The 23,561-nt window shown below is 42.4% G+C and overlaps 1 protein-coding gene across 1 annotated transcript; it reads left to right on the plus strand.

Moving 5' to 3' along the window:
• The first annotated feature begins 1,146 nt into the window (after positions 1–1,146).
• On the plus strand, positions 1,147–23,541 carry LOC149317040 (N-acetyllactosaminide beta-1,6-N-acetylglucosaminyl-transferase-like). Its single transcript, XM_089518349.1, has 3 exons — positions 1,147–2,125; positions 18,957–19,049; positions 22,175–23,541. Exons 1-3 carry the CDS (start codon positions 1,147–1,149, stop codon positions 22,363–22,365), a joined length of 1,263 nt encoding a protein of 420 aa, XP_089374475.1. The 3' UTR covers positions 22,366–23,541.
• Positions 23,542–23,561: the final 20 nt, after the last annotated feature.

The raw sequence follows: 23,561 nt of genomic DNA on the forward strand, positions 1-23,561 counted from the left end.
TAAATATATAAATGGCTGTGATATATTGATATATCATATATATATATAGATTTATATATTGCTAAATCATATACTATATATATTGATTTATGTATTGCTAAATCATAGACTATATATATATATATATATATATTGATTTATATACTGATATATATATATATATATATATATATATATATATTGATAAATCCCTCATCCACTCCTGGCTCAAAGGGGCAGAGAAAGTGGAGAGGGGGGAATGAATGACGCCCAGTTTTTCCTCTCCCAAAAGGACAATGAATGAACCAAGCCAATGCGGGGAGGGGAAAGGGAGAGTGGCACCGTGTCCAGCCAATGGGGAGAGCCCTTTTCCTCTCTGCCCAAAGGGCGGGCTTCTCTCCTGCCTATTTGCCTGCCTGATGCTGCCGGGTGCCTGGACTTGTGAGCAGCAGCGGCAGCAGCAGCGCCTGGGTTCCAGTCGCGAGGCAGAGAGGCTCCTGCTCGCTCTTTCTTCCTGGGCGCGTGGCGTTGCATTCGTCGGAGCCCCAGAGAGGAGCAGGTGCACCGTTGCTGCTGTCTTAGCAACCTCAGCGCTCCCTGGACGGACTGATTTGCAAGCAGCAGAGGTTGGCTGGTGCAAGGAGAGGGAGGGAGAGGCTGCGGAGGAGGAAGAGTCAATGCATCCCCACGGCGCCACACTGCAGAAATAATCCAGGTTGAGGCCGCTTTAACTGCCCTGGCTCCATGCTGGGGAAATTTTTAGGATCTGTAGCCCTGTGAGACTCCATTGAGCCTTCCTTCCCTGCCAGAGAAAGAGACAGAGCTCTGGGGCCACAAATAAACTACAGTTCCCAGGATTCTCCCTAGCACTGAGCCAGGGCTGTTAAAGCGGTCCCGAACTGGATTATTTCTGCAGTGTGCGTTTTGGACCAGCCTCTTATTTCATGACCAAGGTACAATAGCCTTATAGTTTTGATCGTTTTGGCTTCTAAGGAGAGTTACAGCGGGCTCAAAGTGGATTGTTTCCGCAGTGTGTTTTGGACCATCTTCTTATTTCATGGCCAAAGTACAATAGCCTTATATAGTTGGAGCATTTTGGCTTCTAAGGAGAGTTAAAGCGGTCTCAAGTGGATTGTTTCCGTAGTGGCCCTATTTGTCGCCTCAGCCATGCCGCTCTGGGGGTCTGGCCCTCCTCTTCTGCCTCGGCTGAGGTGCCTCTTCCCTGCCACCCTTCTCCTCCTCCTCAGCCTTGGGGGGCTCCTACTTTTGCTCCAGGAGGAGCCCCCTTCTTCTTCGCCCGAAGCCACTGAAAAGGAGCCGGAGAAGGAGCCCCTTCGTGAAGGTTCCCTGCTTGGCCCCATGTGCTCCTCCTTGGCCCAAGGCGGGAAGGCCTTCGTGTGGCAGCAACGCCTGAAGACCACGTGGGGCTCTTCCCCGTCATGCGAGGCCTACATCTCCAAGAGCCACTACCTGACGAAGCCCCTGTCATCAGAGGAGGAGGCCTTCCCCTTGGCCTACATCCTGACCCTCCACAAGGACTTTGCCACCTTCGAGCGCCTCTTCCGGGCCCTCTACCTGCCCCACAACCTCTACTGCCTCCATGTCGACCCCAAGTCGCCGCCGGCCTTCCAGAGAGCCGTTGAGCGGCTGGCCAACTGCTTCCCCAACGCCTTCCTGGCCTCCCGGGCCGAACCCGTCGTCTACGCGGGAATCTCCCGCCTCCAGGCCGACCTCCACTGCCTCAGGGACCTGCTGGCCTCACCAGTACCTTGGAGATATGTCCTCAATGGCTGCGGACAGGACTTCCCGCTCCGCACCAACCTTGAGGTCATCCGGCATCTGAAAGGCTTCCGAGGGAGGAACATCACCCCCGGTGTCCCCATGCCTGCCCGCTATGCATCCCGCACCACATTTGTCTACCGGCAGCACATGGGCCCCCAGGCCTCCTTCATGAAGCGCACCTCCCAGGCCAAGCTCCCACCGCCCCACAACCTCAGCCTCTACTTTGGCTCAGCCTACATCGCCCTCACCAGGCCCTTCGTGGAGTTCCTCTTCCGCGACAAGAGGGCCCTGGACTTGCTGGACTGGTCCAAGGACACCTACAGCCCCGACGAACACTTCTGGGTGACCCTCAACAGGATCCCAGGTGAGGCCCCCAGGGCTCTGTCTAAAAACCCCAATGAAGGAGGCTCCATCGCTGTCTGAGGAGGCCTATTCCAGGCTGCATCCACACGAAAGAAAGAACCTGGTTTGGCACCACTTTTCTGCATCCTGGCTCAAGGCTATGGAATTCTGGTAGCTGGAGTATGCTCCGCTCCACTCTGGGCCCCACAACATACTCCATCTCCCAGAATTCCATAGCCTTGAGCCAGGAGACTGAAAAGCGGGTGCCAAATTGGGTTATTTCTCCAGTATGATTGCAGCCCCAAGGTCCAACAAGGGTCAGGAAACTGTTCCTAATGTTGAGGTGGAATCTCTTTTTTCCTGGAGCTTGCATCCATTTCTCCAGATCCTGTTCTCTCTGGAGCAGCAGAAAACAAGCTTGCTCCCTCCTCAGTATGACATGACATCCCTTCAAATAGTTAGGCATGGCAATCATGCCGTTTCTTAACCTTCTCTTCCCCAACCTGAGGGCACATCCAGACAGACTGAGAAAACCCAAATTTTCATAGAATCATAGAGTTGGAAGAGACCACAAGGGCCATCCAGTCCAACCCCCTGCCATGCAGGAACTCGCAATCAACCCCCCCCCCCCCCCACACACACACACAGCTGGCCATCCAGTCTCTGTTTAAAGACTTCCAAAGAAGGAGACTCCACTACTTTCTGAGGAAGTCTATTCCAAAGGTCAGGAAGTTCTTCCTAAGGTTGAGGTGGAATCTCTTTTCCTATAGCTTGCTTCCATTGCTCCATGTCCTATTCTCTGGAGCAGCAGAAAACAATCTTGCTGTATCCTCAACGTGATATCCTTCAGATAGTTAGACATGGCATCCATTGCTCCCTGTCTTGTTCTCTGGAGCAGCAGAAAACAACCCCACTCCATCCTCAACATGATATCCCTTTAAATACTTAGACATGGCATCCATGTCCTATTTTTGGGGGCAGCAGAAAACAAGCCTGCTCCATCCTCAAGGTGACATCGCTTCAAATATGCCAGGGTAGCTGTGTTGGCCATTTAACAAATACAAACAAAAATCCATCAGTGATACCTTTATTACCAACCAAAAGAATGGATTTTTGTTTGTATCCCTTCAAATAGTTAGACTGGGCTATCATGTCACTTTTTACCCTTCTCTTCCCCAACCTGAGCATTACTCAGCTACCTAAGACATGCTTCATAGGGCATGGTTTCCAGATCTATCACCATTTTGGTCAACGTTCTCTAGACACCCTCCTGTTTGTCCACATCCTTCTTGAATTGTGTCCAAAACAGGACATAGTATTCCAGGTATTCCTGAGCAAAGTAATAGAGCACCTGGGTCTCCTATCATCATTTCAACAGCTCTGGCTTTCCAGATGTTTTGGACTTCAGCTCCCAGAAGCCTCAACCATCCTGGCCAATGGTCTGGGATTCTGGGACCCAAAGTCCAAAACACCTGGAATGCCAAAATTTGGGAATCACTGGTCTAGATGCACCCTTAGTTTAGTCATTTTGTCTTCTAGAGAGAGTTCAAGTTCAATAAGCTCTGAGCAATATGCATTAATTTTTTTGGTTGCTTTTTAGGAGTTTGCCACAGTTTGACAGTAAATTGGCTGTGTTGTCAGAATCTGAATCAGAATCTGGGTCCTACTGATGCTTCTCCACTTGGCATGCACTCTATCCTGTAATACGGTTGAGTTTATTTGCCTCTAATGCAGTCTTCCTCTTTTCCTGCTCTCTCCCATTTTATCAGGTATGATTGTCTTTACTAATGAATCCTGTCATCTCATGGTATGTCCAAAGTATGATAGTCTAAGGGCACATCCAGACAGATGGAGAAGTCCCAGATTTTCATAGCATCATAGAATCATAAAGTTGGAAGAGACCACAAGGGCCATCCAGTCCAACCCCCTGCCATGCAGGAGCTCACAATCAAAGCACCCCCAACAGATGGCCATCCAGCCTCTGTTTAAAGACCTCCAAAAAAGGAGACTCCACCACTCTCCATGGGAGAGTGTCTTCCACTGTTGAACAGCTCTTACTGTCAGGAGGTTACTCCTAATGTTTAGATAGAATCTTTTCCTGTAGCTTCCATCCAGTGCTCCATGGTCTATTCTGTGGAGCAGCAGAAAATAAACTTGCTCCAACCTCAATATGACACCCCTTCAAATATTTAAACAGGGCTATCCTATCACCTCTTAACTGTCTCTTCTCCAGGCTAAATGTACCCAGCTCCCTAAGTCTCTTCTCACAGGGCATGGTTTCCACACCCATCACCATTTTAGTTGCTCTCTGTGGACACACTCCAGCTTGTCAACAGAATAGAGAGGCACTATTATTTCCCTTGACCTAGATACTATATTTCTATTGATGCAACCTAGAATCACATTGCCCTTTTTAGCTGCCGCATCACACTGTTGACTCATGTTCAAGTTGTGGTCTACTAGATCCTTTTCACATGCAGTCTTGTTAAGCCAGGTGTCCTCCATCCTGTATTTATGCATTTCATTTTTTCTGCCTAAGTGCAGTACCTTGTATTTCTCCCTGTTGACGTTCATTTTGTTAGTTTTCTAATCTATTAAGGTCATTTTGAATTTTTATCCTCTCCTTTGGGGTATTAACTGCTCTTCCTAATTTGGTATCATCTGCAAATTTGATAAGCATGTCCATTATTCTTTCATCCAAGTCATTGACAAAAATGTTGAACATTTGGCACCCCACTGGTAATTTCTCTCCAGGATGAAGAGGAGCCATTCTGAGCATCCTTTGGGTTTGGCCGGTCAACCAATTATTAATCCACCTAACAGTTGCACTGTCTAGCCCACATTTTACTAGCTGGTTTGCAAGAATATCATGGGGGACCTTGTCAAACCCCTTACTCAAATCAAGATATGCTATGTCTACAACATTCCCTTCATCTACCAAGCTGCTAATTTTATACACACACACACACACACATATACACACACATACATACACACACACACCTGGGAGTAGAGAGAAAATATCCTGGGATAAACAGAATGTTGTGGATCTCCAAAATAAAATGAAAAAGAACAGGGACTTTTAAATCTATCTAGATGCACTCTCAGTTTGGTCATTTTGTCTTCTAGGGAGAGTTCAGGTTTGATTTGCTCTGAGCTACATTCATTTTTGTTTTTTGTTTTTTTTAGCAGTCCATGGTTTTTAGCAGAACCACATTTCAGATGAGTTGATATCTTGTTCACTGTCTATCTTTCACACCTATACATATAAGTCAGAAATATTCATGGCATGAACAACCCTGACCTTGGTATTCAGTGATATATCTGTACACTTCAGGACCTTGTCTTCTTCTTTCATAGCAGCTCTTCCATGTCCTATTCTTCTGTTTACTTCACGACATTCTTCAGTTTGATTTGTGACTGAGCCAAGGCATAGAAAAATCTTTTAACTATTTCAGAGTCTTCATCCTCTATTTTAAAGTTATGTAGATCAATCGTGGATGTATTTCTGTTGATGTATTTTTGTATCATCTAATTTATCTATTGCAGCCTGCAGTAGAGGATAAAATAACCATGAGCTTTATCTGCATGCATTATCAAGGCAGTTTTTAAAAATGTTTACAAGCTTATCTATAAGATCTGAGTTAGATTCTCTTTCTAGTTACCCAATTACATCTGACCTGGTGTCTTGTATTTCTGTTTTATGTTTGTTTGAAGCAACAATTACTTCTGAGCAGGAGAAAGAAAGTATCTTTAAAAATTAATCCGGAATCTCCTTGTCCAGGAAATCAGTCTTTAATTATGAAACAAACATGCAGAAACTGACTGCATGTTTTGTCTCATATTTCAGTTTCTACAAGTGCTAAAATCTCGCTTTTTAAAACAGTGGAAGTTTGTAAACTGAGGATTATAACTCATCTGGGGAAGCACTGCCCAGCTTGCAGATACCCCATTGTGGGCATCCATGCCCAAGTCAAAAAACATCCCACAATTTGGAGAATCCCAAAGTACATATGCATATTACCTGGGAAAAGGGAGCATCTTATCTATCTTTTGTAGGAACACCACTTGACCAACAAATAACATATCCTTCTAGGATCTTGTGGAGGGCATACTGACTGGAAAGGGCTTCTATTTCATTTTTCCACAGTTGTGATTCTATAGTCTTCAGATATATTTTAGTACCACCCAAAGGAAGAAACAAGTGAATTACCTTGATATTTATTTACTTACATAAAAGTGATATTCATCATCACATTTAATCAGTTACAAGTATAGTTTTGATTATTACTTGAGGAAACAGTTGTGAGTAGAGAGACCCAAGGTGCATCTACACTGCAGAAATAAAGCAGTTTGACACCACTTTAACTGCCATTGCTCCATTCTACAGAATCCTGGGATTTATAGTTTGGTGAGGCACCCACACTATTTGACAGAGAGCAAAAACCTTGTAAAACGACAAATCCCAGGATTCCATAGGATGGAACTACAGTACTTAATGTGGCATCAGACTGCATTATTTCTACAGTGTAGATGCACCCTTAATCCCTTTCAGGTAACTGAAAGGAGAGATATTTTTTAAAGAAAAAAGGCAATAGTGTGGCATCCACTATTGAAAAAGTACAGTATTGAAGAGGTACAGCCATGGTATCCCAGTGTCACCATCAACTGAAACCCCTGACCTGAAGAGGGATTTTAAGAACATTTGGCAGAATGTACTTAGCATCCTCCCCCATGTTAGTGCAGGTTTTCCATTTGGGAGGAAAGTTCTCCTTGTGTTCACTCAAACAGTCAAAAAAATATCCCCCTTCAGATCTTCCTTCTCAGTACAGGAAGGTGGAGATGATACACTCAATGGGGCTGTGGGATCGGGTGCTTCATGCGCCCCTTGCCCCTCCACATTATATGTTCACATTTGTTCTTTGAACACTTTCAAGGAGCCTTAAAAATACCAAAGTCATTGTACATAATATACAGTAAATAATAGATTGCTGCTATACCTTTAACCTACAGGCCAAGATGACTTGTAACTTCCTTCTTACACGCAATGGAAAACGCAATGAAAAATCTAAATAGCTGAAACAATGGAGCCTGTTCTGTAGTGCTCTTGCCCAAGACCCACAGATTGAAATGGGAGTCATATTTAATTCTGTAGGCAAGCTTTCTCTTAAACAGTGTAGTCTTTCAAAAGTCTGCATCCATGGAGTGGGACACAATCTCAGGTGGAGTGTTCAGGGAGGACCCTGCTTGGTCAAGCCTTCCTTATCCTTATGCCTAGCGCTGGGATTAACAAATGTTTCTTCAGTATTTGATTCAGTTTAGGAAGTGTTTAGTTAGTCAACGAAATGCAAAGCAGCACAGTTCTCCCTCCATAAAGGATGACTGAATGACTTGCTTACAGATCAGAGCTGTAGGAACACTAAACCACATTTGAACAGTACTGTCAACAACTCTTTGTGGAATATAAGATTTTTCAAGGAGAACAATGAAATGATGCCTGGCTACAGAAAATGTACATGCCAGCCGAACCTCATCAGTGAAACAAGGCTGGCTACCAGATACTGTAAAAGAGCTGGATTGCTGTCAGGTGGTCTCAGATAACAGAAACAAAATGCCTCCTTTGGCAAAAAAAACAGATCAAGTGATTAAATTCATTGAAAGAATGATTATGTAAATAAACTCACATTTCATTAGGTAAGAGAATTACTCCTCTTCCCTTTTCAGTCAGTTTACAGCCCCACAAATCCCTGGCTCTCTTTACCTTAGAGAGGAAATGTTCCATGTCCATGACGGAAAAGGATCTGTGCAAACCCAAGGTATTTTTCTATTGGCAGTTGAATGTGACCTTGTACATACAGAGCTCTACTGTCTTTAAGTGGATAAATTATTAGCTGTTCAAGGTTTGTGGGCTTTTGTGCCACACACCTTTGATCTTTTCAATCAAATAAAGTTGATGCAAAGTGGAATAAAGTGGTTTATGGTTTCCTGCTGTTGGCACCTTGTGAAATGGCCCATGAGAAGCATCGTTGAGCAAGTCATAAGGACACTTGTAGCATCCAGTTGAAATTGAAAGGTATGATGTAATAGGAGTATAGTATAATTTAGCTCCTGCTAAGCCAGGTTTAAATGAAAGTGTTGTAAGTGTGGCTTGGTGAAGATGTAACCTAGCGATTACTAGTTAGGACTTGGATGAACTTCAGATTTTTTAAAAAAAAGAATTGCCTAATTCATCAGTCTTCAGCCCCAGTTGCAACAAAGACCAGAAAGGGCTGTTGACGTTTTTTTGCAGGGGGGCGGGAGCACTGGCTGTTCCTCTGCCACCCTCTGTGGGAGGAGGACACCAACACTGATGGGAGACGATGGAGGTTCCAATCCAACATCATCCGTCCAGAGGGCCACATGTTCCTCATCTTTGTGTTAGGATGAAGACACTGTTTGTGATCTCTCTCCATTGCTCCATTCTCCCAGGAGCCACAGAAAGAGTTAAGTGATGTCACTGACCAAAATGCCATAGTCTCTGTGTTTTTTCTTCCTCACTAGAACATTTTAACATTCAAAATTCCAAACAACCTTGGCCATTTTGGACTCCAAATTGGGGGAAAGGTGGGATATTAAATAAACTAATAACAAATTCAGCCAAGTTCTGTTTTTGAGACTTTCAACTTATAGACACTGACTCCTTTAAATTAGGATAATCCTTTTTGCACCCTCTGATGCAACCCAAATATGCATGTTCGTAAGGCCCTGTCAGGCTGGACCGTACCTTTGAACAGAATGAAGTGCTCCCTTCAGGCAACAAAATGCTGCAGAGCAGCATCCTGTCTGTTCTTCTTTTGGGAAACAGACAACCTGTCCTGGGGCCTCTATGTATGCGACACAGCATGTCCTGCCTCCCCCCTTAAACTAGACTACAGCCAGAGATCTTGCAGAGTCAGAGGACACCATTCTGTCCTCAGTGCTGATCATACAATCATAGAGTTGGAAGAGATGCCAAGAGCCATCCTATCCAACCACCTGCCATGCAGGAAGACACAGTCAAAGCATTCCTGATAGATAGCCATCCAACTTCTGTTTAAAAACCTCCAGAGAAGGAGACTCCACCACACTCCAAAACTCCAATACACTGTTAAATTGCTTTTACCATCAGGAAGCTCTCCCTAATGTTGAGATGGAATCTCTTTTCCAGTACAGTTGGCCCTTCTTATACATGGGCCTGTTACAGACAGCCAAAATAAAGCTGCTTCGAGTCACAGTGGAGGCATGGTGTTTCAATGATGCATGAGTCCTAAGAGTCCAGAAGCCACACCAAAGCCATGCTCCAGTCCTTAGGGCTGGAGCGTGGCTTTGGTGCAACTTCTGGACTCTTAGGACGCATGCATCATTGAAACACCATACCTCCACTGTGACTCGAAGCAGCTTTATTTTGGCTGTCTGTAACAGGCCATGGATTTTTTTATACATGGATTCAAGGATCCATGGTTTGAAAATGTTCAAAAGAAATATAAGTTTCAAATATCAAACCTTGATTTTCCATTTTTTATAAGGGACACCATTTTGCTATGTCATAATATTTAATGGGACGTGAGCATCCACAGATTTTGTTATCCACAGGGGATCCTGGAACCAAACCTCAGCGTATAACAAGGGTCCACTGTAGTTTGGACCATTGTTCTGTGTCCTGGTCTGTAGAGCAGCAGAAAACAAGCTTGCTCCATCCTCAGTATGACATCCATTCAAATATTTAAACATGGTTATCACATCACTTCTTCACTTTCTCTTCTCCAGACTAACCATGCCCAGTTCTTCCTCATAGGGCATGATTTCCAGACCTTTCACCATTTTGGCTGCCCTCCTCTGGATACACTCCAGCTTTTAAGACTCAACTACTAGTCGTGTATGCGGACTGGCAAGGAGAGACTATCTTGTCCTTTGCTTCAAGCAGGAATATGTTTTGCGTCAGCCCTGGCACTACTTATCACTTGTGGCTTTATATTGGTGGTTACAGGAGCAGGGCCTTGAATATTAGGATTTTGGCTAACAATCCTAGAGTAGTGCTATCAGAGCAATGCAATGCAGCAAGAACTATGGCATGTAACCCTCATTGTAGGTCAGGGAAGCAGCAGGTTTGATTGGTGCAAGATCTCCTGGTTTCCATGGTTCTCTCTGTTATGCCATGCTCTAGCAAAAAGGAACTAGCCTGAGAATATGTGAAAGCATTTGTGGTCTGTGATGGTTGAGCCTGTACAGACAGGCCAAAATAAAGCTGCTTCAGGCACTTTAGAGGTATGCTGTCTAAGTGCTGCATGTATCCTAAGAGGCCAGAAGCCATGCCAAAGCCATGCTCCAGTCCTAAGGTCTGGAGTGCAGCTTTGGCGCAGCTTCTGGCCTCTTAAGATGTGTGTGTCATTTAAACAGCATACCCCCAAAGTGACTCAAAGCAGCTTTATTTTGGCCTATCTGTATGGGCCCTCTTGTAAACTGTTAACTCCTAAAGAACAAAATGGGACTAAAGCCCTCCCACTCACCTCAACTGTACTAGTCTTTAACATCTGCAAAAATGTGAAAGTGCTTCTAGCTGTGTAACATTTTCTCCAGAGATTGGGCCACTCAGCCAACTAGTTTCCTGTCCTTTTGAGTCAGAGAAAAATTCCCCCCATGAGGCAGTTGTTTTATCAGGTCAACAAGGCTTGATATGTCAAAGGGAACAAAGCCTGCAGCACACCCAGGAAATATACCTTTTCCCCCATGCTGCAAACACTGGGCCTGACCTGCTGTGTACAGGAAAAACAGGGTTACCATGTAGAAACCTGAACCCCAGCTACTGGTTAAGTACAGTAATGAAATCCTTCTGAGAAGTGCCCTGATTATTTTCCACCATATTTTTGTGTACATCACCTCAGATGTGTCTGTGCTCTTACTGCACAGAGAGAAACAAAACATATATTCATTCTACCCACAAATTCACCTGTAAGCATTGGGCTAAAAACTATGGCAGATGAAATAGTGTTAGTACAGGGTGTTTGAAAATTATCTTTACAATTTCAATTTTATATGGAATTGAAATTGTACAGATAATGTGAAGTCAAAGCCCTTCATGACTGGCATCCATAGTTTTTCTAGAACATGGCCACATAGCCCGAAAAACCCACAAAAAGCTATGTACAGATAATTTTTATACACTCTCTATGTGCTTAGGCTGGACATCCCCAGCCTACATCCTATAGCTGTATGCATATAGTATTCCTTTTGTATATGTGCTGAAAGCCCAATTGTTGGAGGTGAGATGAAGAACTTGGAAAAGTTCCTTTTTTGAGATTACAAATTCCAGAATCCCTGCCCTGACTCTCATACTTACTGACCATGCTGGCTGGAGGATTCTGGGATCTGTGGTCTAAGCAAGGAATTTTTCCAAGATCTGTTCCATTCCTCCTCAAGTCATATAGGCTAAGGATGGGCAACTTTGGGAAATGGGGGGGGGGTACATTAGACTCCCTGGAAGAACTTGGAGGGGTATATATCTCTCAGAGCATCCCCTCTGACAAAAAAAATGTTTAAGAGTTTGGCTTAGTTTAGTAAGTAAAATTGAATAGGGGCCCAAGGTTTTTCCTTTACTGTTAGGCAAAATAGTATAATGGTTACAGGTTGTAAGAGTGTGTCCTGGATTAAGATTGGGTGAAGGCTACTGTTTTCAAGGTCCATATTAACTAGACTACCATGAAATTTCCAGATATTAACTGGTAGTGATGGTCCTTCAATGAATGGGCTCTGGATTAGCTAATCCAGGATGCAGTTTGGATAACTTGATTTGAGGAGTGACTTATCGGTGGCAGGGCTAATTGCTGGTCCTAGTGGTTTTGTGGTTTGCATTCCAACAAGTAATGCTCCAAGCAATATAAGTAGGTTAATAGTCAGTAAGTGTAAATGTCAGCTTCCCTGCTGTTGTTAAGCAGCCTCCTGGGGCAGATTGGAGATTCTAGAGTCAAGGTATAAAAGACATGCCAAGTATCTGAGCAACATAATAATAAATATGCGTTTGTTAATACATTTCCTGTTGTGTTTGTTAGCTTATGCTGAAAACTACATATAGAGGGTTTTACCCATTGGCCTTCATTTGGCGTAGTAGGTCCCTACCCAAGCCATACAGAATTCAAGTTCCATGGCAGCAGAAATACAAAGGTGCAGATTAGAATTTAGAAAATGACTTTCAGTAATGGAAAAAAACCTTCTACCACTCAGGAAAAAGGTGGAGTATAAAATTAATCAATCAGTCAATAATAAAACTAGACTATAGATTTGAGAATCCCCCAACCTGCATGGCCAATGGCTATATTGGCTGGGGATTCTGGGAGTTGTCTAAAATTAATTTTACCAAACTTTTTAGACAGAGCAAAATGTTTCTCAGACATGCCTGGATTCAACACTGTACTACAGAACTGAGGAGCAAAACAGACCGGCAGTAAGTGTCGGCTTGGGGGTGGCGTTGGATCACGGCTTTTAGATGACGCATGCCCCAACAATGCCCCCAAACCAGCATCATGCCACACACACACCCAGATGGCGAGCCGTTTTGCAGTGCTCCGGCAGTGCAGCGTTCAGATGCCACACACTGCAGGAGCGCTTAAGAGCTCATGTAAAGGATGGCATTTTTCCACCCCAAAAAGGAGCAGCATTTTGCTGCTTCTTTTTGGGCCAGGAAAATGCTGGATTGGGGCCAATGCGTGCGGTTGCCATGGCCCCGATCCGGTGCTCAAAGGAGCAGCATCAAGCCCCCACTTTAGGGTCATCTGTACTGGCCCTTACTATATTTTTATCCTTCTCACAATTGCTTTGATTGGTAGGGTAGTCAGTCACATTAAACAAAACAGACAACCAATGTGGTATGTAGTGAAACAACATGACTTGCCTGTTCACTCAAGAACCCAGCCCTGTTCTTCCTGAGCTTCTTCCTCTGACCTCAAAACCTGCCTGGAGGGCATCCTATGGCTGGGAGCCTTGCAAAGTATGCATACTTGTTACCTGGGGGGAAAGAGTATCTTATCTGTCTTTCACATGAACACCCTTTGGAGTGCAAACAATGTGTTCTTCTGGGATCTTGTGAAAGCCACATTGGCTGGAAAGACAGGTCAGCCTTCTTCAAGGCTCCTGTTTCAGCTTCTGTGCTTGGGGCCACTCTGTGGGCTTCAAAAGTAGCAATATTATCCACAGGCAGAAGTAACTTGCATTACTGTGAAATGTCAAAATAATTACACATAATGGACATTTGTCACAGCATTTTGTCAGGTGTATATATAACACCTGAATCTGTTTCCTAAAGAAAACAAGTCTGTGTTACCAAAAGAAGGAAGGATCTTTGTGATAACTGGGTTTTTTGTTGTTGTTTGCTTTGTTTTCTTAAAGTTGCTTAGAGTGAACTACCCATATATGAACTACAAAATTTATTTTAGCTGTGGCAAGATTTTCGGAGGAAGCTGCCTAAGGACTGTACCTCCCGGAGGGTTTTAAGTAATGCCAGCTGAAAATCCCCCACCCCCACCTTTATGATTTTGTCTGCCTTTCCTGATTGCCAAAGTGGATATTTTTCTCTGAAAGTATAGAAAAAGTTCATTTTCTTTGTAATTGTTGTAAGCCTTCAAGTTTTCTGACTTATGATGACCCTACCATGGGATTTTCTTGTCAAGAATTGTTCAGAGGAGGTTTGCCATTGCCTTTCCATGAGGCATGACCAAACCAGGAATTGAATCCAGGTCTTCAGAGTCCAAAGCTTTAGGAAGACTAAATTGAGGATATGGTATTTTGGCCACATCACAAGAAGGCATGATTCATTAGAAAAGACAATACAGTAGGCCCTCTGTATGCACAAATTTTTATCCATGTATTCAAGCATCCACATATAACCTTGATTTTGTCATTTTATTTAACATCATTTCACTATGCCATTGTATTTAATAGGATTTCAGTATCCATGGATTTTAGTATCCACAGGGAACCCTGGAACCAAACTCCAGTGGATAACAAGGGTCCACTGTAATGTTAGAAAGGTAGAGGTCTGTAGCAAGAGAGTAAGAGTGCATGCTACATGAATAGACTCAGTCAAGAAGGCCAAAGCAGTTGTGGACAGGGGGTCTGCTTCACTCACATGGTCGCCATGTGAGTCAACTCGAGGGCAGTTAACAACAACAATTTATATTTCATTTATTAGAATAATCAATCCCAGAATTGGAAGACTTAAGGTTTATTTTAAGTATTTTGCTGGCAAATGATTTTCCTTAACAGTAGTAAGATTTGCTGAATTTTTAAATATAAGTGTGGATTATAAGGGAGACATAGGGATTCAACTAGAAATATCACCTAGGAGCAGTTACAGTATATTTATCTGGTATTTGCAGTGCTATTGTTCTGTGTCCTTGCAGTCTGCCAGTGTTAGCAAAAATTGCTGTTATCAGCTGACATTCAGTTTCAGGATACACAGCATATCCGCTTCTACCAAAGGAAGGAAATGGAATGAAGCACTTAAAAGAAAGCTACATTTATTGAATATAGTTTGCTATTATGATCTTTTTCATAGAAAGTTATACTAATGCTAGGCTTACTGCAAAGAATCTGATATATTTCATTTATGAGATCTATTCTATTCATAACTAAAATAGAAATAAAAAGTATCTAATGAGGCCTTTACAACTAACATTATAATGCCATAATCTTTCATGAATCAGAGCCTAACCAATTGCCGAACATTCCACCTCTCTAGACATACAATAAGGGATTTAAAGATCATGGTCCTTGAACAAGGAAATTGCAAAGGAAGACTAGAAAGAGAAACTGCTGAATTGAATTATATTTACAAATTTCAATCTATCAACAGTGGTATGAATAAAGACAAAGGCTTCATGGCACACTACATATATCAGTACAAGAGTCCTTGCTACTGTAACAAAAGGAATCTTCTCACTCTAGTAACTTATTTTGGTAAGCAAAATTAATACTTTCACACATCAGTGCTAATTGACCACTGTAAAGATCTGAAAGACTTGTAACTCTGTACGTTGCCCCTTAAAAATTTGGGTCAGGTGTCCTGATTTGCATCTTTCTGGGTCCTGTTACATTCCATCCTACTCCCACAACTGTGTATATATGCTTTATACCAGAGCATTTATCATTACTCTGATAGCATCCAAAGAAGTGTGTTTATATGCACAAAAATTCATGCAAAAATAAAAACCAGTCTTAAAGGTGCTGATACATTCCCTTTTTCCTCCCCCTCCCCTTTCCTGCTTTTTATACTTAATAATTTCTTTCTTTTTCCAGTGTTTCTTTGAAATTATTTTATTCCAGAACCTGCAGGTCAGTGATACTGTATCCAGAGAACTGAATTATTCTGCCACTGGTTTGGGGTACTGGTATTTCTAAAGTCACATTTATGTTAATTTTTTTTTTTTTGTATACAGGCTGTACTGTTTGTCCATTGTAGTGTGCAGAGGGGCATTGCTGACAGAGAAGGCATATATCATATTGTAAGCTGAGCAACTAAATGCTCTTCTGATGTTGTTCATTAGGGTAGCATTATTAGGACCTGATTAGGACCTAAAATGTTGCTGCCAGAAGAGATGTGGGGACTTGGTATCTGGCTTTGGAACAGGGTCTTGACCTTGTATTCCCATCCATGTTATGGATCCTGGGGAGGAAGAACAATTGTCTAGAGTTGAGGGAGAGTCGCTAAACAAGTAAAAATCTGCCACACAGAGCCTTTGGGAAGACAGTACAGTATTCCTCTTCAGAACTGGTTGTACCTCATTGGTGAGTTATCTCAGCTGGAAGCTGTAGGTGCCATTTAGTTATATGCTCTTTCTTTCTTTCTTTCTTTCTTTCTTTCTTTCTTTCTTTCTTTCTCTTTCCTCTCTTCCCTTCCCTTCCCTGCCTTCTTTTTTTGTTCTGTTCCAGGATACCTGTCTTGCCATATTACTTTGTTTTTTGAGCTCATTAGTTGGATTTAATTCAATGTTCAGTTGAACTGTTCTTGTTCAGTTGCTTTATTCCATACTAGCCACTTTGAATTCCATGTTTGGAAAAAGCCAGGATGTAAATTAAATAACTAAATAATTACTGAACCCATTGTATAATGTTTTCTCAGTTCAGGATGTAAAGCAGTGTGTAACGAGTTTGTTTTGGGTGTATCAGCCACCATTATTTCCCAGTCAATATACTATTGGCCTCAAAATGTTATTTTTCCCTGCAATAAGGATGAGGCCTGCTACATTTCTCATTTAATTAATTATTTAATTTATTTATATGCTGCCCTTTTCCAAGGATGGGACCCAAGGTGGCTTCCAGAACAACAAACTAAAAACATGTGCAAAAGTTTTAAAACCAATTTAAAATCTCCAAATTAAAACACTGTAAAACCAAGTAAAATTCATACAAAAATTAAAAACAGATAAAACATATATTTCCTTGCTTGGTGGAACAAAGAGAAAGTCTTCTGATAATCTTAATGCTTCAACAGATTCATATGGGAAGTTACTATCTTACAGATAGTCTGGACCTAAGCCATATAGGACTTTATAGGTCATAACCAGCACTTTGAATTGTGGCTGGAAACGAAACAGTAGCCAGTGAAGCTGTTTGAACAAGGGAGTTATATAACCCCTATAACTGGCCCTGGTCAGCATTCGGTCTGCTGCATTTTGAATCCACTGAAGTTTCCAAAGACTTCCGAAAGGTAGCCCATGTCAAATGTGTTACAGTAGTCCAAATGGGATGTAACCAAGGCATGCATCACCATAGCCAAGTCAGACATCTCAAGGAATGGGCAGTTACATTCTTGTAGGGGTTTGGGGGACCCCTCCAGAATTGTTCTTTTACTGTAGTCTTTCTTAACCATTCTTGCTTTTAATTTGCTTTAATTCATTTTAAAGTCCATTCTGTATGGGCTAAGTATCTTTCTCACAGCACTCAGCCCAGCATCCTGGAAGCATTAATAATATGATTTCTAGTGCCTAGAGCTGTGGAAGTAGAGGATGTTAAAGCAATATTTTTAGAGCATTCTAGTGCTGTAGCACTACAGAGTGCTCAGGAAATCACACCATTAGTACTTCTGGGAGGTTTCCTAAAGAGTGCGGTAAGTCTCATGTGGGCTGTGTAGGTTAGATTGGATTGTAAAACAAGACCAAGTGGAGTTATGAATAAGAAGCACTACAGAAAAAGAGGTTGGTTTTCAGTAGCGAATAATCCCATTGGATTCTTGGGGGCGGGAGGGGGGGTAACACACCAGCCTTATTTAAAAAAAAGTATGCACTCTGTAACATTAATAGCATGTTAATGCATAACATAATGTGTTACTTTGATAAGCCAAACAGTAGTGATGACAGGTACCTGCCCAACACCAGACTTGACAAGTATTGTAAAAAAAGCTACATTTGTAGAATACATCCAAGCTCTAGGACAGGTTCTTCTTGGGAGGCACCACCTTCTGAAGTAAAGTGCCTGGTGATCAGGGAGAGTACCTGGCAGTAATGGAACTTTGCCTTAGGAGTACTCTTCCAAAGGCAGCCTGACACCAACATTCATGTCATCTCAGCACCAAACAATGGCTTTTTAAAAAGAAATCCTAGGATTTTAAAATCTCTGTGGCAAATGTTATATTGTTTCCCAAAATGTTTTGTCTTCTGTTTTATTGACTTTTGTGTACTTCTATACATACAATATGCTAGGATATAGTCTGGTATTTCTCTTACTGTGAAATGCCCAGAAAGGACTGGCTGCTGAATTAATGTTATGAGTGTAACAAGCAAACAAATGCTTCCTTGCTGGCTATGCCATCTTGGTGATAGGCACAGCAGTGTTATTCTGGGCATACACTGTGCCATAGATTGAGAACATATGACCTTCCCTCCAAAAGCTCTTGGACCACAATTCTTATGCTCCTTCATAATTGGCTATACTGGGTAGAGCTAATGGGAGTTGTAGTCCAGCAACATCTGGAGGGTCACATGTCCTCTTCTCTTCACTGTTCTGTTTACAGCAGTGAGCCAACATCTCCCATATCATCCTGGGAAGTATAAAGGTTGAGAGCACCCAAGACTTCCCAAAAAAACTGATAACCTTGACCCAAACTGGCTCCTTTTCTAGTATCTCATCTCTGTTTCTGAGACACATCTGGGAGCTTGCTTTTGGCAGTTAAGAGTGTGTGGGCTGTTACCAAGAACAACATCTTTCTCATTTATTAATGGTAAAATGACTCCTGGTAGCTTCAGTTGCTCAGCAGTGTTTTCACCCTTTGACTGTACAGTACCAAAGTGAGCAAGGGAAGCATTGGCTGTAACCTTTGCCTTGAGTATTATACATCACCACAGCATGTCCATTTTCTTCTGTGGACATCCGACTATGAGGATCAGTAATGTGAGAGGAGTTGTTTGTGCAACTGGTCATCAGGGAAATAACTATTTGAAACAGTTTTCTTTTTCAAATTATTATTTGATGAAGGACTTTTTGTGCAGTACAAGGATTTCAAGTGCATTTCATTGCCTTTGCATGATACTGAGCTGATCAAGAACTCTCACAGGGTGTCAGCAATGTTAATCTTTTTAAATAATTCATCTGGCATTTTAAGGATAAGCAATGGAGTCTGTTGGTTAGATTGTTTGACGGGCTCTTAGGAGATCCTGATTTTCACTGGGTGACCTTAGGTTGATCACTTTCTCAGCCTGACCTACTTACATCATGTTTGTTATTGGCAGGGTAAAGTGGGACATAGGCACCACCTAGAACTGATTAGATAGGTGAGATATAAATGTCACTAATAAATAAGTAAACAAACAAAACTCAAAACTTTCTCTTTTATCCTCTTCAAATCCCAGGCGTCCCTGGCTCCATGCCAAATGCTACATGGGAAGGTGGTCTAAGAGCGATCAAATGGAGTGATGCAGAAGCAAATCATGGAGGGTGTCATGGTAAATACTTTTGACATTTTGTTTACAAGCACTAAAAGCTTGACTCTTCTGAGTGAACGCCTTGATATTGCCCTGTGTGGGCCCTATTTTTCCTTATTTTTTTTATGGAAGTTATAAAAGGGTTCAGTAAGAAACACAAGTATTGATTTTGTCCCACTCCTGTTCAAAAGGGGAACAGCCAAGGTCTGGATAATGGAAGTTCCCATTTGAAATGGGAGCAAAAGCTGAGCACTATTCCTGTTACATGACCAGTGAGGACTACTGATTTGCAGATTTCACAAAACATGTATTTCCTGTTAGTTTCTGTGCTTCTAATTTGTCCTAAATCTTACAAAGAAAATCCTGGTGTGAATAGATGTGAAGATTTCCTGCCTAGCTCCAAGTGTACTTAATAGTTTGCAGTTCTAGCAATACATGAGCCAATGACCTCTCCCTGATTTTTGTGTTGATATGATTTCTAACACCCTTTCCACTAAAGGTCTGAACATTAAACATATTCAGTCAGAGACAAAGTGAGTAAATTGTAACATTATAAATATACATAAAAAACCAACATCTGCCCAGCCATCTCAGCAACCTGAAGCACAGCTCAGCAGCTTCATCCAGTGAATCAAAACAAAGAATTTCAACCCCTTATGAAAATGGGTGAGATCCGCCAGCCAGAGGTCCAAAGGAAGACCATTCCACAGGTGCAGAGCTAGATCTTAAAAGGCTCTCAGCCTTGACAGAGCTGTTTGTGTCTGTGGAACAGACAATAATCCTTTGCCTGTAGATCTTAAATTCTTAGAAGGTGGCTATCTTGCTAGTTGAGCTGCCAGGTACTGGGGGAAATTAGAGCACAATTCACTGGCCCTCATCTATCTTATTACAGCATGATTCAGCACCTGTACAGCCCCAGATGACTCTGATGACAAGGAGAAGCAGATCCTCGAAACTCACAATAAGCTCACTGCTTTTAAAAGAAATAAAAGTTACAGTTACTGATATAAATCCAATTGCTAATCTCATCTAGTTCCAGAAAGGGCCATGGGGGGGGGGGGGGGTTCTTCATTCATCCTCATGGCCTTTAAGCTGTAGGATGCCACAGGGTTCCATGCTATCCCCCATGCTCTTCAATATCTGTGTGAAGAGCATGGCAGATAGCATGGAACCCTGTGACATCCCACAGCTAAAAAGCCATGAGGATGAACAAAGAATCCCCCAGTGTCCCTTTCTGGAACTAGATGAGACTAGCAATTGGATTTCGTTCAGTAACTGTATCATTTATGTAGATGCTATTTAAATTATTCTGTTGATTTGCTGTGTCATTTAAAACTCAATTTTTACTATTAAAACTAACTTCCTAAGTCCTGCCAGATATATATCCACCTAGACTTGAAACCAGGTGTGATCAGTTTTGGTGGGGCACAGGTCCTCCTGCAGCTGTTGGTTGCCTCCTATTATTTTGTTTTGGGGTGGTTCTTGAGGCTTCAGCAGAGACAAGAATTCAAGTCATAGAGTTGGAAGTGCCCACAAGGGCCATCCTGTCCAACCCCCTGCCATGCAGGAACTCACAATCAAAACATACCTGACAGATGGCCATCCAGCCTCTGCTTAAAGTCCTCCAAGGAGGGAGACTCCACCACACTCCGAGGGAGCGTGTTCCACTGTCAAACAGCCCTTACTGTCAAGAAGTTCCTCCTAATGTTGAGGTGGAATCTCTCTTTCCTATAGCTTGTGTCCATTGTTCCAGGTCCTGTTTACTGGAACAGCAGAAAACAAGCTTGCTCCCTCTTCAATGTGACATCCCTTCAAATATTTAAACAGGGCTATCATATCACCCCTTAACCATCTCTTCTCAAGGCTAAACTGTCAGTGCAACTGCTGGGGTCCAACAACCCTTGTCAGCAACTCAAAGGAGTCCTGGGGTTAAATCAGACCCTTGGAGCAGAGCTGGCAAATTTCCAGAAGCCGAAGCGTGGCTCCCAGAGTCCAGTTGGGATGACAGCAACTGGATGTCTTCCAGGAACTGCAGCAATGCAGGAACCTCCAGGGACACACAGCAAACTGATGCTGTAGCTTATTCTGATAAACCACCAGAGAAACAAAAGTCCCCAAAGTGCTCTTTATTCACAGTGCTATTATACAAAACTAGATCTCTTAAACTCCAAAACATACCAATCCAACTCCTACTTCAAACCCACACCACACCCTTGCTACCCCTGGGTTTATATAGACTCCAGACCATGTGGTCTCCCAAACCCAGTGAGTTCAGGTGTGTAGCCATGCCATGTGTCTCCTCTGCAATCCAGACACATGTTTCATCATCCATGGCTAGGTGCACTTGGACACTGAAGAGTCCTTGACACAATGAGCTTCAGCTGTGCTAGATCAGCCTTGCCACTCTGCTGAAGGCTCATGGCCAAACACACACACACACATCAAGCATTTCCCTGTGTGCTGTGTTTTAACCCTTCAAATCCTGACATAAACATCCCCAGCTCTCTCAGTCGTTCCTCATAGGGCATCGTTTCCAGACTCTTCACCATTTTAGTCGCCCTCCTTTGGACACGCTCCAGTTTCTAAAAATCCTTTTTGAATTGTGGTGCCCAGAACTGGAGACAATATTCCAGGTGAGGCCTGACCAAAGCAGAATAGAGTGGCACTATTACTTCCCTTGATCTAGACACTATACATCTATTGATACAGGCTGAAATTACATCTTCCTTTTTAGCTGCCACATCACACTGTTGACTCATGTTCAACTTGTGGTCTACTTGGACTCCTTGATCCCTTTCATACATAGTCTCGTTCAGCCAGGTGTCCCCTGATGTTCTGTCTCTTCAGTGATGTTCCTGTTAAGTTAGTTTGTTTAGATATTTATATTCTACCCTATATCTAAGAGCCAACATTGTGTAGTAGTTTGAGTGTTGGAGTAGGACACTCAAACCACTACACTTGGGAATAAGTGTCAATTAAATGAGATAGACTTCCCCAAGACAGGATTGGGCTGCAAAGTATTTGGCATAGGTAGACATCAAGCTTGTGTGGTCCACCAAATGGGGTGTGTGTGTGTGCGCGCGTGTGTGTGCATATGCATGCCTGTGCCCTTTAATATTGATCTTAATGTTCTATTCTTTTGGCAGGTCATTATGTCAGGAGCATTTGTATCTTTGGAACTGGTGACCTGAAGTGGCTGCTGAATAGCAAAAATCTTTTTGCTAACAAATTTGAACTTGGAACGTATCCACCTACTGTGGAGTGCCTGGAACTTAGCCTCCGGGAGAGAGCCTTGAACCAGAGTGAGGTACCAGTGGAACCAAGCTGGTATCTTTAGCAAGAATTTTAAAAAGTGAACAGAAACAATAATACAGATCCAGTGTTCTAGAAGAACCATTTTACCTTGATGTCATACATCTTTTGGATGTCCTATACGGGTAATTTTGCTAATGTCTTGAAAAATGCTGCATCGCTCCTGAAATAAGTCAGGTCAATCTGTGTACTGGTTGGGGTTTTGATAATATTTTTAAAAACTGCATCCCATTTTGGGACAGGATGATCAGGTATTTTTTTTTTATCAATACTTTGGAAATCAGTTCTGATGAACAGATTGAAATCCAGTGGATTTGGCTTTCCAACTGATAGAAGGTAGACCTTGAACTTTGTTATCATCATTTCTTGCCACTTGATAGTTCAGATCAATGAATTCAAATGGAGTGCACCTTGTTGAAAGACCTCTTGATGGGACTTCATCTTTGAAATCAAGTACCTATTTAGACAATTCCTGTTGGATGTCAAAGGATTGTACTTGATCCAGAGTTGGCCGAGGCCCACATTTCAGGAACATGACTACAGAGGTTCATCCATTCTCTGCACTGAAAGGAGAAAGCGTAGTGTATGCTAACAGAGATCTGTCTCCCATCTTTAACGATTAACCTCTCATGTGCCTCTTTAGAAGAGCAAAGTGGAAATGGCAAGAGGGGAGGGGATGCTCTGCTGAATTTGTTGTGTTTGGCTTAGGTGCTAATGATCCTGAAAATGATGAAGGGAAGAATCAAAGAAACACAGAACTAATAAGTTTATGAGACCCCACACTGTTACAGTCAAGAGATTACTAGTTTTTAAAAGTGGAGGCACTGCCTAAACCATCCTTCTCCAGATGGGTCAAATTATAGTTCCTATCCTCCTGAGACAGTGAATTGTAATCCAACCCATCTTGAATGGTCTAATGTTGGAGAAGGCTGGCATGAGCATTCTTACATACTGTCTGATAAAAAATTAAGAGGCAAGTTCTTTCTAGTGATCTATGGGAAAACGTAAGCAATCTCCATTTCTATATCATGTAGGTAAGACTGAAAAATTGATAGCAACATATGTTAAAAATACAGGAGTGGGGGAAAATAATACAAAACCCAATTCCTTCAAATTTTATAATTAGTTTTAAGGACTTACTTTACAAACATTATTGTTACTGAATTAAATTAATGTTTAAATTAAATCAATAATAAAACCACTAATGAAGCTGGGACAGTT

This window comes from Sceloporus occidentalis, unplaced genomic scaffold (genome assembly GCF_023333645.1).
Source record: "Sceloporus occidentalis isolate IW3139 unplaced genomic scaffold, rSceOcc1.0.p SCAF_3, whole genome shotgun sequence".
In the NCBI taxonomy this organism is placed as follows: domain Eukaryota; kingdom Metazoa; phylum Chordata; class Lepidosauria; order Squamata; family Phrynosomatidae; genus Sceloporus; species Sceloporus occidentalis.